Source organism: Carassius carassius, chromosome 25, assembly GCF_963082965.1.
Source record: "Carassius carassius chromosome 25, fCarCar2.1, whole genome shotgun sequence".
In the NCBI taxonomy this organism is placed as follows: domain Eukaryota; kingdom Metazoa; phylum Chordata; class Actinopteri; order Cypriniformes; family Cyprinidae; genus Carassius; species Carassius carassius.
The window spans coordinates 1,817,333-1,836,881 of NC_081779.1; the positions used below are offsets into that span (position 1 = coordinate 1,817,333).

Sequence of the window (19,549 nt, forward strand, 5' to 3'; positions counted from 1 at the left end):
AGATATTATTTATACTCTAACAACAACATTACACACTAACTAAAGTTTGAAACATGGGATCACGAAGAACGGGACCTTTAAAGTTTACAATGTAATTAATATGATTGAATGAATAATAAGATTCACAAGATTACTCAGTCATCATGACCTATTATGAACATTATGTTAAACATCTAACAGGTCAATCTGCCTTGAATGAATTCCTAGTTGATGACTGTAATTACCAATCATGCCTCCCCAGGGACGGGCCGTCCACTGCATTGTGATGGGCTGAAATGGCAGCCACATATACTTTCAAGGTGGAGAGTGACAGCAAATGCTTAGTTCTTGCAGGAAAGAAAGCATGACTCTGACCTATCATCTCCGGTGGACTTCTCAGTGAGAAGAACACCAATTCGTGAACAGATTCCACTTCAAAGCATAGGCCTGCCCGTGCGGACCAACACGTGCTTGTCTAGCAACAGCGGCCAAAACCACCATAAAGCTAGATGCACTGCCAGCAACTCTAGAAAGTTGATTTGCCAAAGCAGTTGAGGTCCTGTCCAGGAAACCAGTGGCCATGCACAGCTCCTGCATCAACTTTGGGTCGGTACCACCCTCGTGCATTGCTTTTAGCGCCTTGGCTTGATGTACCTGCAGGATATCCATGGCATGTAGGGCAGAGGCAGCTTTGCCCACAGCACTGTAAGCCTTGGCAGCGAGGGCCGCTGACAGTTTACAGGCCTTGGACAGGAGACGCAGATGAAACCCTCCTGGAAACGCGATTGGGTTAGTTTTGGAGTAGTTTTGAGAAGAAAGTGGGCAGGAGCATGTGCTGGAGATGTACTTATATTCACAGGAGCGATTTTACTAACGAGATGCACATTAAAATCGCATTTGTTTTTTTGCACATCCCTACCATCTAGTTAACAAAGCTAAACAGCGTTGCCCTTTGTGTAATAAGTTACAGAAACTGTTAAACGTACCAACTTAAATAATAAAATACACTTACCGGTTGTGATCCATAAACAACACCTTCTCCAGACAAAGAGGGAACTGCTCCATCTTTCAAGAATAATCTTTGTGCGAATCCGGCATTAAACTGATTGAGATTGAGAAAGCTGTCCTCAGCAAAATGTGCTGCACATAGTTTTACATGTGGATTATAATTTTTATTAATAACAGCGTTTCGACGACATGGCGACAAACACAAACGCAGCTCTTCCTCTTCTCCGTCGGAGCACAACAAGACCACGCCCCCTTTTTGTGTATTCGTGTGGGCGGAGCTTAGTCAAAAAACTGTTTTAGTGACGTCATTACTGCAGGAACTAGAGGGATGTAGTCCAAACGGGTCGTTTTTTGTAGGCGAATTCTGTTAAATAAAATATCTCGCTTGGCCTTGAACTTTGAGCTTTACAATTTTACAGATATTATTTATACTCTAACAACAACATTACACACTAACTAAAGTTTAAAACATGGGATCACGAAGAACGGGACCTTTAAAGTTTACAATGTAATTAATATGATTGAATGAATAATAAGATTCACAAGATTACTCAGTCATCATGACCTATTATGAACATTATGTTAAACATCTAACAGGTCAATCTGCTTTGAATGAATTCCTAGTTGATGACTGTAATTACCAATCATATCCTCCTCCTTATTGGGAGGCAACAAATATTCTCAACTCATCCCCATACTTTTAGTTTTGTTTCTACTTAAATATGTAGTTAATCTCACTATAAATGTGCTGTGGCTTACAAAGTGTTGACCATTAGACTTTTACAGAACCATGTAAGTTTTCATGCTTTTTCATATTTTAAAAAGTTTTGATAAACCGTGAACATAATTTCTTACAGTGTGGAGTTATTCATATAAACATTTGATAGTTATTATGACATTGAATATGAAATGAAACTAAAAAAAGTATTTGTCTCAGGAAAGCATCTGTATTTGGCTCATAAATCAGCTCTTCTGTATTCTAAACAGGCCTCATCTCTTGAATCTTCTGTTGCTGTTTTGCCTTTTCAGCGGTCAGTACAGCATTTCTGTTTGGAAATTGTAACTGGTTTTTTTTTTATTGATTGATTGATTCTCTGTTGTTATTGGTTAGTTATTTGTTCAGGGATACATTACCGCAGCATTTGTACATCTGCCACAGCTTTATACTTTTGTCATCAACACTTGTAATGTTACAATGTGGCACTACTAAATTTGTTGTCTCCTTCATGCTTTTTATTTAATCCAGTTGACTAAAAATAACTCTACTAGTACAAGTTATGAAGATCATTATAGAATAGAGAGAAGAAAGACCACATGTATTTTTCAGTATGGAACAAATAATTATATGAATATTTTCTGTCTTTTTATTTATTTTTTTGTGCAGAAACCACCCCTATATTTGTGATAGGGAGAAAGGGTGACAGCGTTGCACTGTCCTGTGGATATGAGGGCAGTGAGATTCCTGATATTGTTTTGAGTCGGTCAGGAGACATATCTGTGTGTGAGACTGAAGAATGTAGAGGACGAGTGTTTAAAGAAGGAAACTGTGACGTCGTCATCAAGAATCTGATCTTCAGTGACGCTGGGAAATACACTTTGAGAATCTATTACAATAATGGCTTGGAGCCACAAATCAAGATTTACCAACTTTGTGTTGATGGTAAAGTCAAAACTGATCAAACATTAGCATCTGCTTTCTGGTTTTCTTTTAATAATTGTCCAGTATTTAATGTAACATTAAATGGGACACTAATATTCAGATCAGTGGTTACAAATATGGGTTTTTCAGTGGCTAACATTTAAATGATAATATGTGGTCCCCCAAACCTAAATATTCTTGGTTTTGATAGATTAAAATAATGATTAATGTCTGTCTGTTTCTTCTCAGATGAGGTCTCTGTGAACATCGGTGAGCAGCTGAAGTTAGATGTTCTGTTGTCAGAAGCTGATAAAGTCCAGCATCAGAGCAGAAGAAGCACAGACTGGAAGGAGGATTGGAGCAGAAGTGATGGAGTTCAGAGCCAAAGAATCAGCATCAGAGATAGAAACCTGATCATTAGTAACTTTACAGCCAGAGATGCAGGAACATATGAAGTTCTGGACTCTAAAGGAGAAATATTGATCATGGTGAAAGTCAGAGGTGAGAGAAGCTCACTGGATGGATTATTTTAAAATTGCATCACGATTTGATCAGCAAACTGATGCTAAACTGTTTGATAAACCTTTCAGTATCCTCTACAGCATCTGCAAAATCAGGCTCAAGGGGAAAACTAAATAACACCGATGAACATAGTAATGATAACACCGAAGAACATAGTAAGTAAAGTAAGGAGTTACTGAGGGATTTACAAAATCTTTCACAAAAACGTTTGCATTTTCGGGTGTTTTTGAGGTTCTTAATGTGCTTTACAATGAAATTCACACTAAACATTGATGCCAAACGTAGCATCAACATGATGCCAAAACACTGAGGATCCCAAATTGTGAATGATTTTTGCATATCTGGAATGGTGTTACCATGGTGAGGAGTTGAATTTGATTTCATCTGGGTATAGAAGACACCTCCTTTAATATAATTACATTTTGTCACTTTGCAGTCTGCAATAAAGACAACACAGTTTTAGTTTTATCTAGCTGTATTTACTCAGTGCAACTAATAACATCCAAGTAAAAGATAAAATGCCAAGATGTCAGAAATAAATAAATAAATAAACTGAGCTGGAAAAATACGGTGTTGCACTACTGCCACACACATATTATTCTTGTGATGATTAAATATTATCCTTTATGCAGATAATGTTACATCATGATTTGAACAGCATATTCATACTAAATTAAAATACTACACTATACTATGACTAACCTTTCTTTCACTATCCTCTACAGAATCAGGCTCAAAGAAATCTGTAAACACTGAGTTAATTAAAATAATAAAAAATTAAAATATAAATAATGTGTGCTCTCTTCCCAGATCCCTGCCTTCTATCTGTGGAGCTTTAGATTGTCCAAGTTGGACTGTCTGTGTTTTTTCTGATCCTGGTTGCTGTTAAACGAAGACAGATACTTCGCCATCTGAACATTGTTTAATTGTAATTGTCTTCAGAGCCAGCAGATGTGCTGAGGATTCTGTCAACGTATTTCTGCATAACATTTACAGTGATGTGTCTCTATACACAATAACACAGCGTTAAATCAGTACAATCAGGTTACAATGTTTCAGGGTTAATATATATATACAGCAATACAAGTACAAGTGTTGGATGTTTCTGTTTTGCACATTGCAGCTTATATTTATTACATGGCACACATTTTGAATGTGATTTGTTTGGAATGGTTTGGGTTTTGGAGTACACTTTTATGTTATGTAATATTGTTTGATGCCTTTAGACCAAATATAAAGTTATAGTATTCTGTAAATGTTAGGTGCATTTTATAATTTACAATTACATAATATAATTTAATTTACATAATAAAGAAACCAATAATGCAGGTCAAAAGTAACATTGCTAAATTTGTTTATAAATTAATTAAGCTTATTTTTAATGTATAGGATGTTGTAACTTAAATGTGTGAGGCTTCCGGTTTCATTCATTTCCAGTTATTTATAGCAGTATAAAACCACTAGTTATGCTGCGTAATAATTCACACGGTTATTTATTATCATATTATTTTAAATGCATTGTCATAATTATAAACACACTGGTTTGTAACATTTTCTGCACTTTGATATTCTTCTTATTTGCTGTCACTGGGGTGGTACCTTTTCAAATGGCACACTTTTGTACCTAAAGGGTCCATATTTGTACCTTAAAGGTACATTAGTACCTGAAGTGTACCTAAAAGATACAAAAGTGTGCCTTTTGAAAAGGTACCACCCCAGTGACAGCATTTGTACTTTTTTTCTAAGAATGTATGACTAAGAACTTACTTCATGACTGTTAAAACCGTGTGTTCATGCAATCTGGATGTACTGCATCTGTTATGTTGTTATTGTTCTGTTAAAGAACATCAAAGAAAGAAAATGTGTACAAAAATCCTCCATAAAGATGCACCCAGGGAAATGCACAGACTTACAGATAACTGCAACTGCAGTTTTACATGAAGAGAATAAGCTCAAAAGAACAGCAATCACATGCTTTATTGAATATTATGCACAATATATTTTCGTCTAGAGAAGCATTATTACGTATATATGAGTTTAAGAGAAAATCTAATTGGCATGTGTTTTTATGGCACATGAAGCTTGATTAAATAAAAATGAATTTAATGAGAAACGTGTCTATGGAGAACTAAAAATTAAGTAAAACTTTTTTTTTTTTTGCCAGAAAACCTGATCGTTACAACGTGAACAATCATGTTTCCTGACTTGAGATGATGCAACTAATGCTGCGTTCCAGGCAGGTTTTTGAGCCCGTAAGTCACGATTTCAAACCACGACTCACGACTTTATAGCGTTCCAGGCAAGTCACGCCAAACTTCCTGAGCGCAAGCAATTGTAGCTAGATTATTAATTTTATTGCAATGTTATATTGTCCTAAAATCTTTTTTTCAACGTGCACAACTTGCGTAAACACTGCATCCATAGGCAATATTATCCGTAGAGGCTGACATTGTTGTTTTTCGCAGGCTATGTGACGTCAGAGTTCGTAACTCGGAGTACATCTATCTAGTACGAGTTCACTGGTGGGAAGTCACGGGTTTGACTGCTGTTCCAGTGCACTTTCACGGGTAGAAGGTTGGAAAAACACGGGTTACGGGTTGCCTGGAACATAACCACAAAATATTAGGTGAAAATCAACAGATTACTGGCATTAGAAGGGCGTTACTCTTGCTGATAGATAGATAGATAGATAGATAGATAGATAGATAGATAGATAGATAGATAGATAGATAGATAGATAGATAGATAGATAGATAGAAATATTATCATGAAATATTCGTGAGTTGACTTTTCAAAAAGATTGATTTAAAAATGCAATTTACTTATTATAATTTTTTTTAAATGCAATTAAAAAATAAGTTGCGTTTTATTCTATAAACTACACACGCACATGTACGTCATCCCGTCATAATAGAATGTGTGCGTCATGATCGTACAGCCCGGCTAGCTCAGTCGGTAGAGCATGAGACTCTTAATCTCAGGGTCGTGGGTTCGAGCCCCACGTTGGGCGAAAATCTTTTAATTGAGTTTTCTCTATGTGTTTTTTCAGACTCTGTGTCCTGATCATAGATCCGTGGCTCTGCAGGGCGGAGTGGTTCTGAAGGCAGAATACGTGGATGTTGTCTCCCGTGGATGCACAGTCTTCTGGTCTGGAATAACTCAATAATAAACTGGCAGGCGAATTAATAAAATTAATTTATTATTTTATTGAAATTTTACTTTTATTTCAAGCAAGTCATTTTTTATCCTAAAATATTTATTATTTCAATAAAATATTTAATTATTATTTGAATCAATTAGGTATTAAATTATATTAAATTTATTTATCATTTACTTTTCATTATCATCTACATCAAAGTGTTTTCAATGTTTTCAAATAAAATATATATATATATATTATGTCAAAGTAACTACTGTAACAAACTACCTGACTGAGAATAAAATATATTCTGCTCTAACTATATTCATGTTCTGTGTGTAGATATTGATGCACTATTGGCAGGTCACTAGCGCCCCCTGCCTGTAATGAGTGCGAAATGCACTCTGGGATATCTGGTCCCTGCTGTTTTATTTCTCTTTCCTGAAGCTTCAGCTGGAGCCTCTCTTGTCAAATCTTGAGTGATTCTGATCAAGTAAAGGTCAGAAAAACGTCAGTAATATCTCCAGATGAACTCTTACTGGACTGAAGCAGCTCCGCTTTACTTGATTCTCCATAAATCATGTTTTAGAGTCTCAAATCTGATCCTCAGGATCTTTTGAGGAGCGTTTGTTTCCAGAAGCTTTACTTTCACTGTTCCTCAGCGGAGGAATGATCTTCACAAGCCTCCAGAACATCTCACATCTTCTGAGGAGCCTTCAGCTGCGCAGAAAACTGCAGCTCTTCTCCACACCACTAGAGGGCAGCGATCAGAGCTACAACAGCTTGCATAAGTTCAAGAACTTTCTTCTTCTTCTTTGTAACAAATTCAGGTAGATTTGACCACTAATGCAACCAAATAAACAACAAATTAAACAAATGTAGTATGTATAAGGGCTCATCTGTGAATTATAATAATTCTAGTGCTGCTACAGGGAATGATGGGAAATGTAGTTTTGTTGCACAAGCCTCTTAAACGGACAATATTGTTGTTCTTGAACAGTACACAAATGCACAACTAAAAATGTACCGTTGACTTCAACAACTTTCAAATTTTATAACCAAAACCATCAACTTTTGTTGACGTTCGTGTCTCATCATCACAATCAAAGATATGTTTTGAATGAAAATAGTGGACAATACACTATAAACTGTGCATTTATAGTTTGCATGTATCAACAGATCTAGCATATTTCACTGCCACTGCTGCATTTGTTTTCATGTGAGCTCATGCATTTTTAATATTGAAATGAAGCTTTTCAAAACTTTGAACTGAAGTTTTTTGAACAACACACATAAATGCATTGAAAACTCAGGCCAATGCATGAAACACCGTTTACAAAGCAGTTGCAAATTATAATCTATTAATTACAATTAACATATTATCAAAGACCATTAAATATGATGTGTCTGTGTAATGTGTGCTATTTTATTACATTTGTAGAGTGTGGTTTATCAGACTAATAAGAGTATATTATCTACAACTCTTCAATTTTATTATATAAATGTGTTATTCAAAAAAGTATGAAACTGATTTGAGATCATGTAAGCTGGTATAGACACTGGTTTCTGTGACATTCTGAAATGTTTTGAAAGCTTTGTTTACTGAAATCATGTGACTTTGGTTTGATATGCACTGGTTCAAAACAAATGATTCACAAAGGTTTCAAAGCTTCACACAGCAGTGTTTCAAAATCTCTAATGTTTAATTCAGCTGTCCTGTTATCATCTCAGAAATGAATAAGGTTATTGTGTATTTTTGAGTAGTATGACCGAGAGGAGGGTCTCATGTATTTTGGTTTCAGGTCAAAGGTCATCAGATTAATTTCCTCTAATTGGAAGAGATACAAAACACACACTTACATGTGGAGAAAAATGACAGATTGGATGATTTTCTTTTGCTTCTGCTTTTATGATGGATTTGCTACCACAGCTGTTTTGCATATACTGCAAGTTTTATATAATACTGCTGTTTTTGCTAATATTTTAGGATCACAAAACCAAAAGGTCAGCAGGAGATGGGATAAACCGCGTTATTTACCTCCTGTGTTTTTCACAATTAATTATGTGTCATACTACTGCAAAACATGGCTTTTATTTTATAAAAAAATCTAATGTGTTTGAAGTGTGTTTACATATAATGACCTCAGATTTTGACAAAGAATGTATTTTTTTATGGTCTATAAACGTATAAAATAAAATACATTTTGTTTATTGGCTTGACTTTTTACTGTAGCGTGATGTGATTTATCACACCACTTTGCTGAATAAAATGCTGCAACAAATGTGCATTAGGAGTTTAAATAGGTTAATTAATTTGCATACAGTAATAGGAGAGAGTGTTTCTCGCAGTAACAGCTCACCGTTTGTATATAAGTTAATATGATACCATAAAACTATGTGTGAAATGTATATATTGTATAATATAATAAAGAGATCAGTGAATGCATGCGTAACTGTGACGTCATGTGTAACCGGTTAATCCCCGCGCGTCCGTCACCTCCTGTAACTCCGGTGTCCGCAGGGACTCAGATGAGGAGGAGATGCAGTTTAGTTAAACGTCTTTTCTTAGGCAGTGTGGTGTGTGCGCCTGTGATTGTCCTGCTGGAGTTTAATGTAATTATGGGATAACAGTTCTGCGCCTCTAAAGCCGGTAATATTTACTACACATGCAGCTCCGGTTCACGATACCGACCTTCAGTTCACGGCATCACGAAAATATGAATTAACTGGAGGTTGCTTATTCCCTTTTGCAAGGACTGAAAAAAATTATCTGGACTTTTTTTTGGAGTTACACGAATGGAAAGATGAACATCACGCGTGGAAACGAGGAAATCTTTATTCCAGAGAATCGGGAATTCGGTCACATCACAATATCTGAAGGTTTGCAAAAACATTATTTATGGAGTATTGTGTTTTAGATCAATATGTCAAAATATATAAGCGAACTTTGAACAGGGAGCATGAACTGAACTACATTTCTTTTCTAACAAATCGTTTTTACCTAACAAATCACCACTAAGGTATAGTTGAAATGACAAAACAAGACAGCATTGGAACACTACACTTAATTTAAACATATTTTTTTATCTTTTTGCATGGATTGTTAAATTATATTTAAACAGGTTATTAAACATGCAAATGTTTGCATGCAAAACTGCATGTAAATGTGTTTTTAATTGCAAAAAAAATTGGGATCGTTCAGTGTACCATAAACAAACCTTCTCTTTTCCATTCAGATTAATTTTAAATCTAAAGTCTTGATGCTTGATGAATGAAAACGTTCATACTTATTTGTACTCTAAGAAGACTTGCATTTCACTTCAAATCTATTCTGACAGTAGATTTGCACTGTTAACTGCATGTTTACCACATAAAAATAAATAAATAAAATTGCAAATGTGCTCATAGGTGTTTTGGTTTGACAGGACTTATGGATGTCTTTGGATAAAACTGTATTTCTGCAAAGGATCTGATCAGTACAACAGCAGTGTTTCATCGAGTTCTCCGTGGTTATGTCTGTATCTGCTTTACCGGAATGGAAGCAGCTGCTACTGGAGCGAAAGCGAAGAGAGGAGGAGGAGAGAGAGAGACAAAAGAAGGAGGAAGAAGAGCGGTTGGTCTGCATGCCGGCTTGGAAGCGAGGGATCATCCAGAGAAGGAGGGCGAAGCAAGATGAGGAAAGAGAGAGGGAGAAAGAGAGAGATACTCCAGATATCCTGAGCATCAATGAGGACATCGTCACAGAGCAGACGGACAGTAAACCCACACATCACCTCCAGACTGAACAGACTGGGTATAAATTGCAAAAACGGATATCCAAAGACACCATCAGCCCCATCCAACAGAACCCCTTCATCTGTTCTGAGAACAGCTTTAGGAGAGATAACAGAGGGAAAGAGGTGATTAAAGATGGAGAGAATGAGGATAAAAACCCCGCCAATAATAGAGGCAGAGAAAGAAATAGGGAAACAGAGAAGGAGATCTGGAGAGGACGAGACAGAGAGATGTGGGTCGAGAAGATGGGAAGTAAAAGTGAGGGAAGAGAGCGAGACAGAAGCACTGGGAGAGAAATCAAAGAGGCAGACACTGGCACATCCTTATTTTCTCCAGTCATAGGTCTTCACACGATCCAGGCACACAACATTATCATTATTGAGAAAGACAAAAATGTTAAGGAAAAACTTGATATGAGAGAGAAGGAGGTCAGGGAGGATCAGAAAAGGATGAGGATGGATTTGAGGGAGTTTCTAGCTGGCGGAGGAAGCATGACGGAAATTAGGGCTTCAGAAGTACTGATCATCAAACCGCCCGTTATGGACGGGATTAGGGAAACTGAGACTGCAGGGATACCAGAGAGAGGGAGCGAACGTTTAGTGAAAGAGGGGATATGGTCCTCCATGCAACTAGTGTCGAGGACGGACAATCAGAGAGCCAAGAAAGTCCTGAACCACAAGGACATAAGGGCTCCAGAATGTAGTGGGCGGGTCAGTCAGCTGCTTAGTAAGTTTGGTGAACACCCAAAACCTCCAGTTCGCTCCAAGAGCATGGAGTGCTTCAAGAACCGGGCCAGATACAGCACAGGTGACCTGTTTGTGGAGGAGGAACAGAGTACAGAGGAGACTGAAATGAGTTTGATGCTCAGGGGTGTTCCCAAACGCTCCTTTAGCTTCTCAGACCGCGTGGTTTGCCAACAGGATGACAGAGATTGTAAGCAAAAGACAGATTTTAAGCTGGTGGAGAGGTCGTACTCCGAACACAGGGTCAAAACAGGGGTCGCCGACCAATCAGGAAGTGAACCAAAAGTCGCCAGGCGATGGGGTCGACTCAAAAATGATGAGGTGATGCATGAAAAGAGACAAAATAAGAGGAATAAATCGGTTTGTGGAGAGACAGAGGAATGGAATTCAAGTTTAGACAGAAGAGAAGACTTCACTCTGGCCTCTGTCAAAATCCCTGAAGGGGCCACGTTTGCACGACGAGTTCTTATCAAACAAGATGGGACGGAGAGCAGCTCAGAAAGAGAGATTAAGAAAGTGAGAGAGGAGAATGAGAGAGAGATAGTGATAGATAAAGAGATACAGAGAGATAAGAGGCAAGAGGAGAGAGAGACACTTTTACAGCAGAGATCAACCAATTACCAAATTGAGCCCAAAACAGAATCTGAAAAGAGATTGAATCAAGAGGAGGAAACTGTTGCAACTTCAAAACAATCCCTTGGCATATATATATCACCCTCGAATAACAGTACTATAGATTTACCTACAGACAGTCAGCGTCTATGTGACATTTTTCCCTCTGCGGACTCCAGTTGCCTAACTATGTCTGACTATGCTGGACAAAGACAACCCTCTGGCCAAGCAGTCCTTACCCAACACACAGAAGATTTGCTCAGTAAAATAGGAAAAGTCCAGTTAGATGGAGAACTCAACAGTGCAGGATATATGTTTTCACATGGAGACAATGAAAGTATCTCTGGTGAAATGAGTAACCAAGATCAAAAAGAGCATCAACATTATCAAAGCCTTCCAAAACAAGCCTCTGAGGAACTACATTTTACCTCACAACTCCCACAACAAACTGTTATACTGGGTCAGAGCAAGCTCTGGACCCAAAAAGGAGTCACCATCCCCAGGACTTTATTCTATAGAGTCGATATATCATCTGAAAGAAGAAGGGTGAGTCACCCTGCTGGGGATAAACTAGACAGAGGAGAAGTAGAGAGGAGAGAGAGCTGGAAGACTGGGCGACCTCTGACCCAAGAGGAATCTCTGAAAGAGAGAATTTGTCAGCAAGAGAAGGAAAGACAGAAAAATAGGGAGGATGGCAAAGATGAGGGCAGCAGAGAAGCAGGAGGAACTGTGAGAGAACAGGAAGAAACCACATTACAGACTCTCAGAATGTTTGACGTCACACAGGAAGTTGACATGGCAAAGTCAAACCCTCAACTTCCTGTTCCTGTTTCTCTGTCGCTCTTGCAGTCAGCTTCGACAGAAAGAGTAGCTGGGGAGATCACCAGAGATGCTTCGGAGAGCGATATCTGCCCCAGGGAAGCAGAGAGAGATGCACAAGGCCATGTAGAGGAGTGTGGAACGTGCATCGCTTGGAGAACACCGGACATAGACGAAAGAGAAAGAAAGGAAGAGTTGTTAGAGAAAGACTATCTTCCTCCTCCTTTTGCTCCCTCCCCTACAGTTTCAGACTCGTTGGATGCCATGAGCCGGATCTACAACCTCAAGACGGTGGGGTCCAGGACTGCAGTGTGTATCAGTGAAAGGACAGCTGATATGCCTCCACACAGTGGACCTCAGGGTAAATACAACCCCATCAGACAAGCACCATCACCGGACATCCTGCCAGTAACTGCCAAGATGTGGAATCAGGGGAGGGACGGTGACAAAACTCAGGGCATGGAGTCGGCAGGTGTTCAGATGGTACAGCGGCAGGTGGGACGACTACAGCTGAGGGAACAGGAAGCAGGATGTGGTTACCCCAATGACAAAATGGCACAGCCCTCCATGGAGAGTTATCCACTTGTAGAGCCAGAGATCAGGGCAACCGAAGGCCAGAAGAAACCAGACATACTAAGAGAGACACAGAAAGGCCAAATGCCTACAAGTCCCAGATTTTCACAAGCGCAACTGAATGCCCAAAGTCAACCCCCTAAACAGGTCAGGTCATTCACAATCAACTCCCGGAGCACTGAATCAACAGAAAACTCACAGAAACTTCCAGAACAAAGCTCTCCATCGCCAACCTCTCCCTGCACTGCATCCCCCTCTTCATCTCCATCTCCGCCTCTCTTTTCCATTAGGAGTGCCTCGGGTAGACCAGGTAAGAGAGGAACTACCATCACAATCACCCCCAGAAAACCTGCTGAGGCAGCCTCGTCTGGTGGCATTCCAACAGGGACCCCTGCAGTGCCCAAAGCAGCCCCCCAGGGCCATATATCTACCCCTGCTCCCAGCAGCACCAAGGAGGCAGGGAAGAAGAGGTATCCTACAGCAGAAGAGATTGAGGTGATTGGAGGGTACCAGAACCTTGAACGGTCATGCTTGGTAAAAAGCAAAGGGACACCAAAAGCGGTGAGTGTTTTTTTTTTTTTTTTAATGTTTTTGCATGATCTATACGACGAGCTGATCGTATAGATCAGAATAACTGAGCATGCAACATGTTACAATTAGACTCTAAAATATGGGATATGCCATAAAATTAATGCACAACTAGAAAAATGCAACATGCTACAATTCGACTCTAAAATATAGGATATGCCATAAAATAAACGCACAATTTGCAAAACACACAACTAGCAAAATGCAAAATGCTACAATTAGACTCTTAAATATGGGATATGCCATAAAATGTATGCACAATTTAGCAAAACACAACATGCTACACTTTTACTCTAAAATATGGGATATGCCATAATATTAACACACAACTAGCAAAATGCAGCATGCTACAATTAGACTCTAAAATATGGGATATGCCATAAAATGAATGCACAATTTAGCAAAACGCAACATGCTCCACTTTTAATCTAAAATATGGGATATGCCATAATATTAACACACAACTAGCAAAATGCAGTATGCTACACTTTTACTCTAAAATATGGGATATGCCATAAAATTAATACACAACTATCATAATGCAATTTAGATGCATGGTTGTGTTTCAGTGGGATTTCTAATTTCAGAGAAGAAACAATTGCACTTGAGAAGAGCAAGATCAAATCAAGGTGTGATCTCTCAATAGTCAGGTCAGAATATCTCTGTCATCTTTGATTGTGGCCAAAGCAGTTGCTCAGCGTTAAACCTGGATTAGGCTTATCTCTCACGCCATCACAGTCCGCAGGTGAAGATAGTCCCTGTGTGAGTTTACACATTTAAATGCTGCATTAAAAAAATATGACTTTATGATTCATTCCGCATTGTTCGGGAGTAACAAAACAAAACTTATATGATTACTCATGCCTTTAAAAATAGAGACCATTACACGTAAAGGCTGACTTCAAAGTAGAACACGTATCTATGAATAGACTGGTTAATCTATTGCAATCATGCCTTCTTCAGTACCTTTCACCCTGACAATGTCCTGTCTGACCTAGACGTTTGTTAGTCTAGAATGACCCAGGAAAGCGCATTATGTAGTGTCAGGTCTACAGAAGAATGCTAATGATACCAGTTTGACATTCACTGAAGCATCTCCACAAGCAACATATGTAATGCTATCAAGAAACATGTTATTTTGTTGCATTGTTTACACACCAAACCTAAAGCACGACCCATGCAGTCTGATTCTTACAAAAGACAAACTCTGGAACTATCAGTCTGATGAATCCTTCTCTGAATCAACTATAGGGTTCACTTAATTGACATCCAACTCTCTAAACTCTACATTATCATTACTTTCAGTCATGCCTTAATTTTATTCTTAGGCTACAGAAGGGTAGAAATAGAGTACAGAAATAGAATTATAGTACACACAGAACGCTGATGTGACCACAAGCCATTTATGAAGGCATCTGATTTCAGAATATATCTGTGAGCCTGATACACATGAAACACTGAATACTGAATGCTTGGCTTCCTCTCAATATTTGTAGTTCCTCTCTCAAGCTGCAGAAAACACTAACACATATAATGATGGAAACTTTCACTTCTGGAAACACACAAACAGCAACTACTCAGAGAGATATTTGGTCCTGCTCCTGTCTTCCAGTGAGGGGTTTAATATCAGTTAAACAGAGCAGTATGTTTGCATTGTGGTGATCAGTGTACCCACATACTGTACACTAACTTCTGCCAGGAACTGGAGTCAAATGTACATAAAAAGAAGACAACAATAAAAATCAGACTCTTGAGACAGAAGAACACAAGCATTTATGATAATAAAACACCTCCAGCTCCATTTCCTGTGGAAAAAGTTTTACATTTTATAAATGACATATCAGTGTTATTCAACTTTAAGTTGTACAATGCTGATAAACGTGCAGCTGTGACTGTATATTATACATTAGAATACAGAAATTTGCTACATTGCCATAAATGGCCTATGTTTATGCTAATGAACTACAGTACAGTAGTTCATTAGCATAAAAAAATGGTAAAGGTTTTCTTTCTGAAACTGGGATTTCTAAGGGAAATACATAAAGTTGATTAAAGAAAAAATATATTAAAATAAGCATTAAAAAATAAAATGGAAGTTTATTAAATTAAATCATAAAAAATGTATACTATAATAATAATAATTGAATATTTTGTTACATTATTAAAATAATTTAAATCTCAGGAGGACTACAGGTAAGTATTTTAGATTAAAGAGTTTTAGCTTACAAAATATCTGATGTAAAAAAAAATAAAGCATAATTATTTCAAACTTTTTAAGATTAGTGTAAATAACAACAAATCGGTTTTTCTAATTAAAGTGACAGAAGCAACACATTAATAGCAGAGCATAGCATGAAACGCTAAACTGTACACATGAGGTGATTTGTGCATTTTTTACCAGCTAAACCCTAAAGTGTGTGTTTTATGTAGCGGCAAAATTTGGGGTTTTTAAAAGCAGTCTTGTGACAGCTCTTTGGCTACTTCCTCCTCAGATCTGTGTCACTTCCTGTAGCACAGACAGAAGAGAATGCATAAAAACAAAAGCAACCTAGGGTTACCGGTTCAGTTCATACTATATAACTGACAATATCACGTGCTCGTGCATTGCATTTTACTTGCTCCAACAGTCATTGCCCTAGTTTACACTCTGACCACATCTAACCTTCATTCTTCTTATAGCTCACACTTGCTGACTGTCTTTGGGGACAGCTTTATGTTCTGTCACTGGGTTCATTAAACAGCCTGTTGTTTCTGAAGTTCTTTATTGCATGCAATGCTCTGGCTGTGTACGAAACGTTCTGTTGAATCTAAAAGATCATCTGTGCATGCATACAGAAAACCTTGTACTGTTCCTATGCTGTGTGCTACAGAAATAGCAGTAGAAGTAGTGTGGCTGTTTTACCGTGTGCCCTCTGCAGAACGACTGACGTTAGTCTCTTAATCTGTCAGAGACTCTACACTTTCCTCATTTGAACCTTAAGCCATTATAGCGCTGCTTTTCTCTCTGTATTACGTCCTCTGAGTTATTTCTGTTTTATCTTATGTTGCTGCTCTGAAAATCTACTATTTTAAAATGGAATGATTTAATTAAATTATTTCGTTTAAAAACTCAAAAAAATGTAAAAAGAAAATGAAATGCATGTGTTTTATGTTTATAGCCATACATTTTATTCACAGGCCCAAACTGAACAAAAGTATGCAATTTAGTGCAGATGCTGATATTTATATGCTTCTGATGTAATGTAAATCAATGAGATCTTTATAACAGTATAGCTGATCAATATCAGTCATCACTCTATCTCAAGTAATCTATTTTAGTAATATGAGAGTTAAATAATCCAAACATATAATGCAATGCAATCCAATGCTCAAATGATCCTGATAATCAAATCTGAGACGCACTTGATTCTTCTAAAAACTGATTGATGGATAATCAAGTAAAGCTGAAACTCTTTAGTCCAGTATGTGTGCATCTGGAAATATTACTAACAACATTATTAAATAATTACTGTTATTTCATTACATTTATCTTAATTTCCCTGTAATTTAATTATTTACTTCTGTTGTAATTGCATTAAATATTGTACAGACTACAGAACAATTATAAATAAAACAAAAGTGGATTTAACATCAAAAAATGTATCATCTAATGTTAAAATGTATGCTTTTAACATAACATTTCCCTTTAAATACTTTGGTCAGTTCAAGAGTAATTTATGCAGTTTTCTATTATTTATTTGAAAGAATGAAAAGAGCAGTTTCACATCTGTCCTTGTATCGTTTAACTGATTGAAATGGGATTCAGAAAGTAATTAGTGATGAGAAATTAAATATTTTCAGACGCATTAATTAGTACAGCAATCTAATATTTTAGCAAATAAATAGCAAACTAGTATTTTCTTGTAAAACGTCCTGCAATATTTTTTGTTTCATTAACTGCTTTTAACAGTGCATTCACACATCAGTTCAGCCAAAATCATTTACACACCCTCATGTTATGACTTGTGGAAAACAAAAGATGATGTTATGCAAAATAAAAGTCTTTATAATGAGTTGTATTTTTATTTGTTTTTATGATCTTATATTGAAGACCATACTGTGATATGTCCGTCACCGTTTTCTCTCTGTTTCTCTGCTTTAGGTGAAGGTGTGTTTCGATGACGCCCAGCTGGAGAGAGTTTGTGAGTATCCTTCTGAAGGTTGTGCGGTAGCATCCCTCCCTTCCTCTCCTCATCCGAGGCCGGAGGACGGCGGGATGGAAGAGGGGAGGCGTGGGGGGGAGCAGGAGAATGAGGGACAGGAGGAAGATGAGGAGGAGGAGAGCGCAGCGTTTGTGTCTCGCAGAGGCATGAATGAGTGCGCAGGAAAGGCTCGATTCATAAAAGTGGGTCAGTGGCTTCTAAATTACATCATAATATAAACAAACCAACAATGGAATAAACAAACCCTAAAAATGTATTGTGACTAAACTGTTTAGCTAATTATTTTCATTATTTTCTGATAAAGTCAATCAGGAAATGAAGCATAAACTGCATTCACACTGAATTTGCACTATTACAGTAGTTAAATGAGGTTCGATTGCCTTGGATGCAGAAATAACGCTGATGCACTTTTTTAAATGCATCTTAAATGTATGTATAACTGTAGTAGTAGAAACCTTGTAGAAAAGCCTGTGCATGTGTGCTTTACAGTATAAATATAAAGCTTCTTTTTGCATTGCTCTTAAAGGAATAGTTCACCCAAAAATTACATTTTGCTTAAAGTGCTTGCCCATTCAAGTTTGTTTCTTCATCAGATTTGGAGACATGTAGCATTGCATCACTTGCTCACTAGTGAATGGGTGCCGTCAGAATGAGAGACTAAACAGCTGATAAAACATCACAATAATCCACAGCATTTCCAATTCATCAGTTCACATCTGGAGAAGACAAAAGATGAAACAAATCCAGCATTAAGACGTTTTTAACTTCAAGATGTCACTTCAGCCTTAAATACAAGTCCTCATCCGTAATATTGCTTTCTCCAATTAAATTTAAAGCAAAACATTTTTGGGGTGAATTTCCTTTAAAGTAGCAATTGTATTATGTGGTGTGATACTTATATATAATAAAAACGCATGTTGCCTGCAGTTCAGGGTTATTAAGTTATTAATATTATTATTATTATTCATAGAATTCCAACAAAGATGGATCTATCTATCTATCTATCTATCTATCTATCTATCTATCTATCTATCTATCTATCTATCTATCTATCTATCTATCTATCTATCTATCTATCTATCTGTCTGTCTGTCTGTCTGTCTGTCTGTCTGTCTGTCTGTCTGTCTGTCTGTCTGTCTGTCTGTCTGTCTATCTATCTATCTATCTGAATCTGGCACAATCCTGCTGCAGTTAAAAAAAAACATTAATAGAACATTTTAAATCATAAAATTATATTTTCATTGTCATTTTAAATGTTATTTTGTCTGTGTTTTGTTTTTGTTTTTCCAGATGAATCCTGTAAACGACTTTCCAAATAACAAACCAGGGCATCCATTAGACTTTCAATTCTTTACATTTGCAGGAGGTGTAAGTAATGATAAACTGTTTATAAATTGGTTTTAAAAAAAATTTGTTTAGTTTTGCTTGTCCAGACAGAGAATCAAATGAACTTTACAAACGCAATATTTTGTAAGAGATTATTTTAATGAAATTGTTTTAAAATCATTTCTATTTCATGTTGAGAGATGAAGAAAATAAATGTTAATATTGTGTAGTGTGCAGTAAAGCCATGCAAGTGCTGCTCTGATCCACAGAATGATGTCCTCAGGTCTGACAGGTCTGATGTGATGGTTTGCACAATTTAACGAGATTTACAGTTTAAAAACCTTTATGGACTGAATGATTTTGTTTATTTTGAAAGGTTAAAAAAATACAGTAATAGACTCCAATTATATCATTTACCACATTTGAGGGGACTCATTTTTATTCAAAAATGGACATTAAACCCTCACTATCTGATTGTCATATGAGTAGAGTTTACTCTCTTTTGTGAATGTATGATTATGATTAATAAAGGTTAGATTAAATATTTTCATGGTACAGTGATATGATATTTATATGGGAAATAAGGAGATAAGTTTTCATCATGTGATGCATATAGAGTTTGAGT

General features: G+C 37.1%; 2 protein-coding genes and 1 non-coding gene across 3 annotated transcripts; all 3 read left to right on the forward strand.

The window, feature by feature from the left end:
* The first annotated feature begins 1,226 nt into the window (after positions 1 to 1,226).
* Positions 1,227 to 3,311, forward strand: LOC132103883 (uncharacterized). Its single transcript, XM_059508951.1, has 5 exons — positions 1,227 to 1,779; positions 1,975 to 2,018; positions 2,372 to 2,647; positions 2,876 to 3,127; positions 3,217 to 3,311. Coding segments are annotated over exons 1-5 (669 nt in total). The 5' UTR covers positions 1,227 to 1,777.
* A 2,774-nt stretch (positions 3,312 to 6,085) lies between these two features.
* Positions 6,086 to 6,158, forward strand: trnak-cuu (transfer RNA lysine (anticodon CUU)). Its single transcript has one exon. It is a non-coding gene; the product is annotated as a tRNA-Lys (tRNA).
* Positions 6,159 to 8,778: 2,620 nt separating this feature from the next.
* On the forward strand, positions 8,779 to 19,469 carry LOC132103879 (trichohyalin-like). The gene is made up of 5 exons (XM_059508945.1): positions 8,779 to 8,937; positions 9,076 to 9,167; positions 9,713 to 13,369; positions 17,538 to 17,784; positions 18,889 to 19,469. Exons 3-5 carry the CDS (start codon positions 9,800 to 9,802, stop codon positions 18,915 to 18,917), a joined length of 3,846 nt encoding a protein of 1,281 aa, XP_059364928.1. The 5' UTR covers positions 8,779 to 8,937; positions 9,076 to 9,167; positions 9,713 to 9,799; the 3' UTR covers positions 18,918 to 19,469.
* Positions 19,470 to 19,549: the final 80 nt, after the last annotated feature.

Excerpts from the sequence above, each read along its gene's own strand:
- LOC132103879 (XM_059508945.1), top strand. The coding sequence starts at position 9,800 with ATGTCTGTATCTGCTTTACCGGAATGGAAGCAGCTGCTACTGGAGCGA. Across the intron at positions 13,370-17,537 it reads GCAAAGGGACACCAAAAGCG|GTGAAGGTGTGTTTCGATGA; the intron begins GTGAGTGTTTTT and ends TCTCTGCTTTAG. Across the intron at positions 17,785-18,888 it reads GGCTCGATTCATAAAAGTGG|ATGAATCCTGTAAACGACTT; the intron begins GTCAGTGGCTTC and ends TTGTTTTTCCAG.
- LOC132103883 (XM_059508951.1), top strand. Across the intron at positions 2,648-2,875 it reads TTACCAACTTTGTGTTGATG|ATGAGGTCTCTGTGAACATC; the intron begins GTAAAGTCAAAA and ends GTTTCTTCTCAG. Across the intron at positions 3,128-3,216 it reads GATCATGGTGAAAGTCAGAG|TATCCTCTACAGCATCTGCA; the intron begins GTGAGAGAAGCT and ends TAAACCTTTCAG.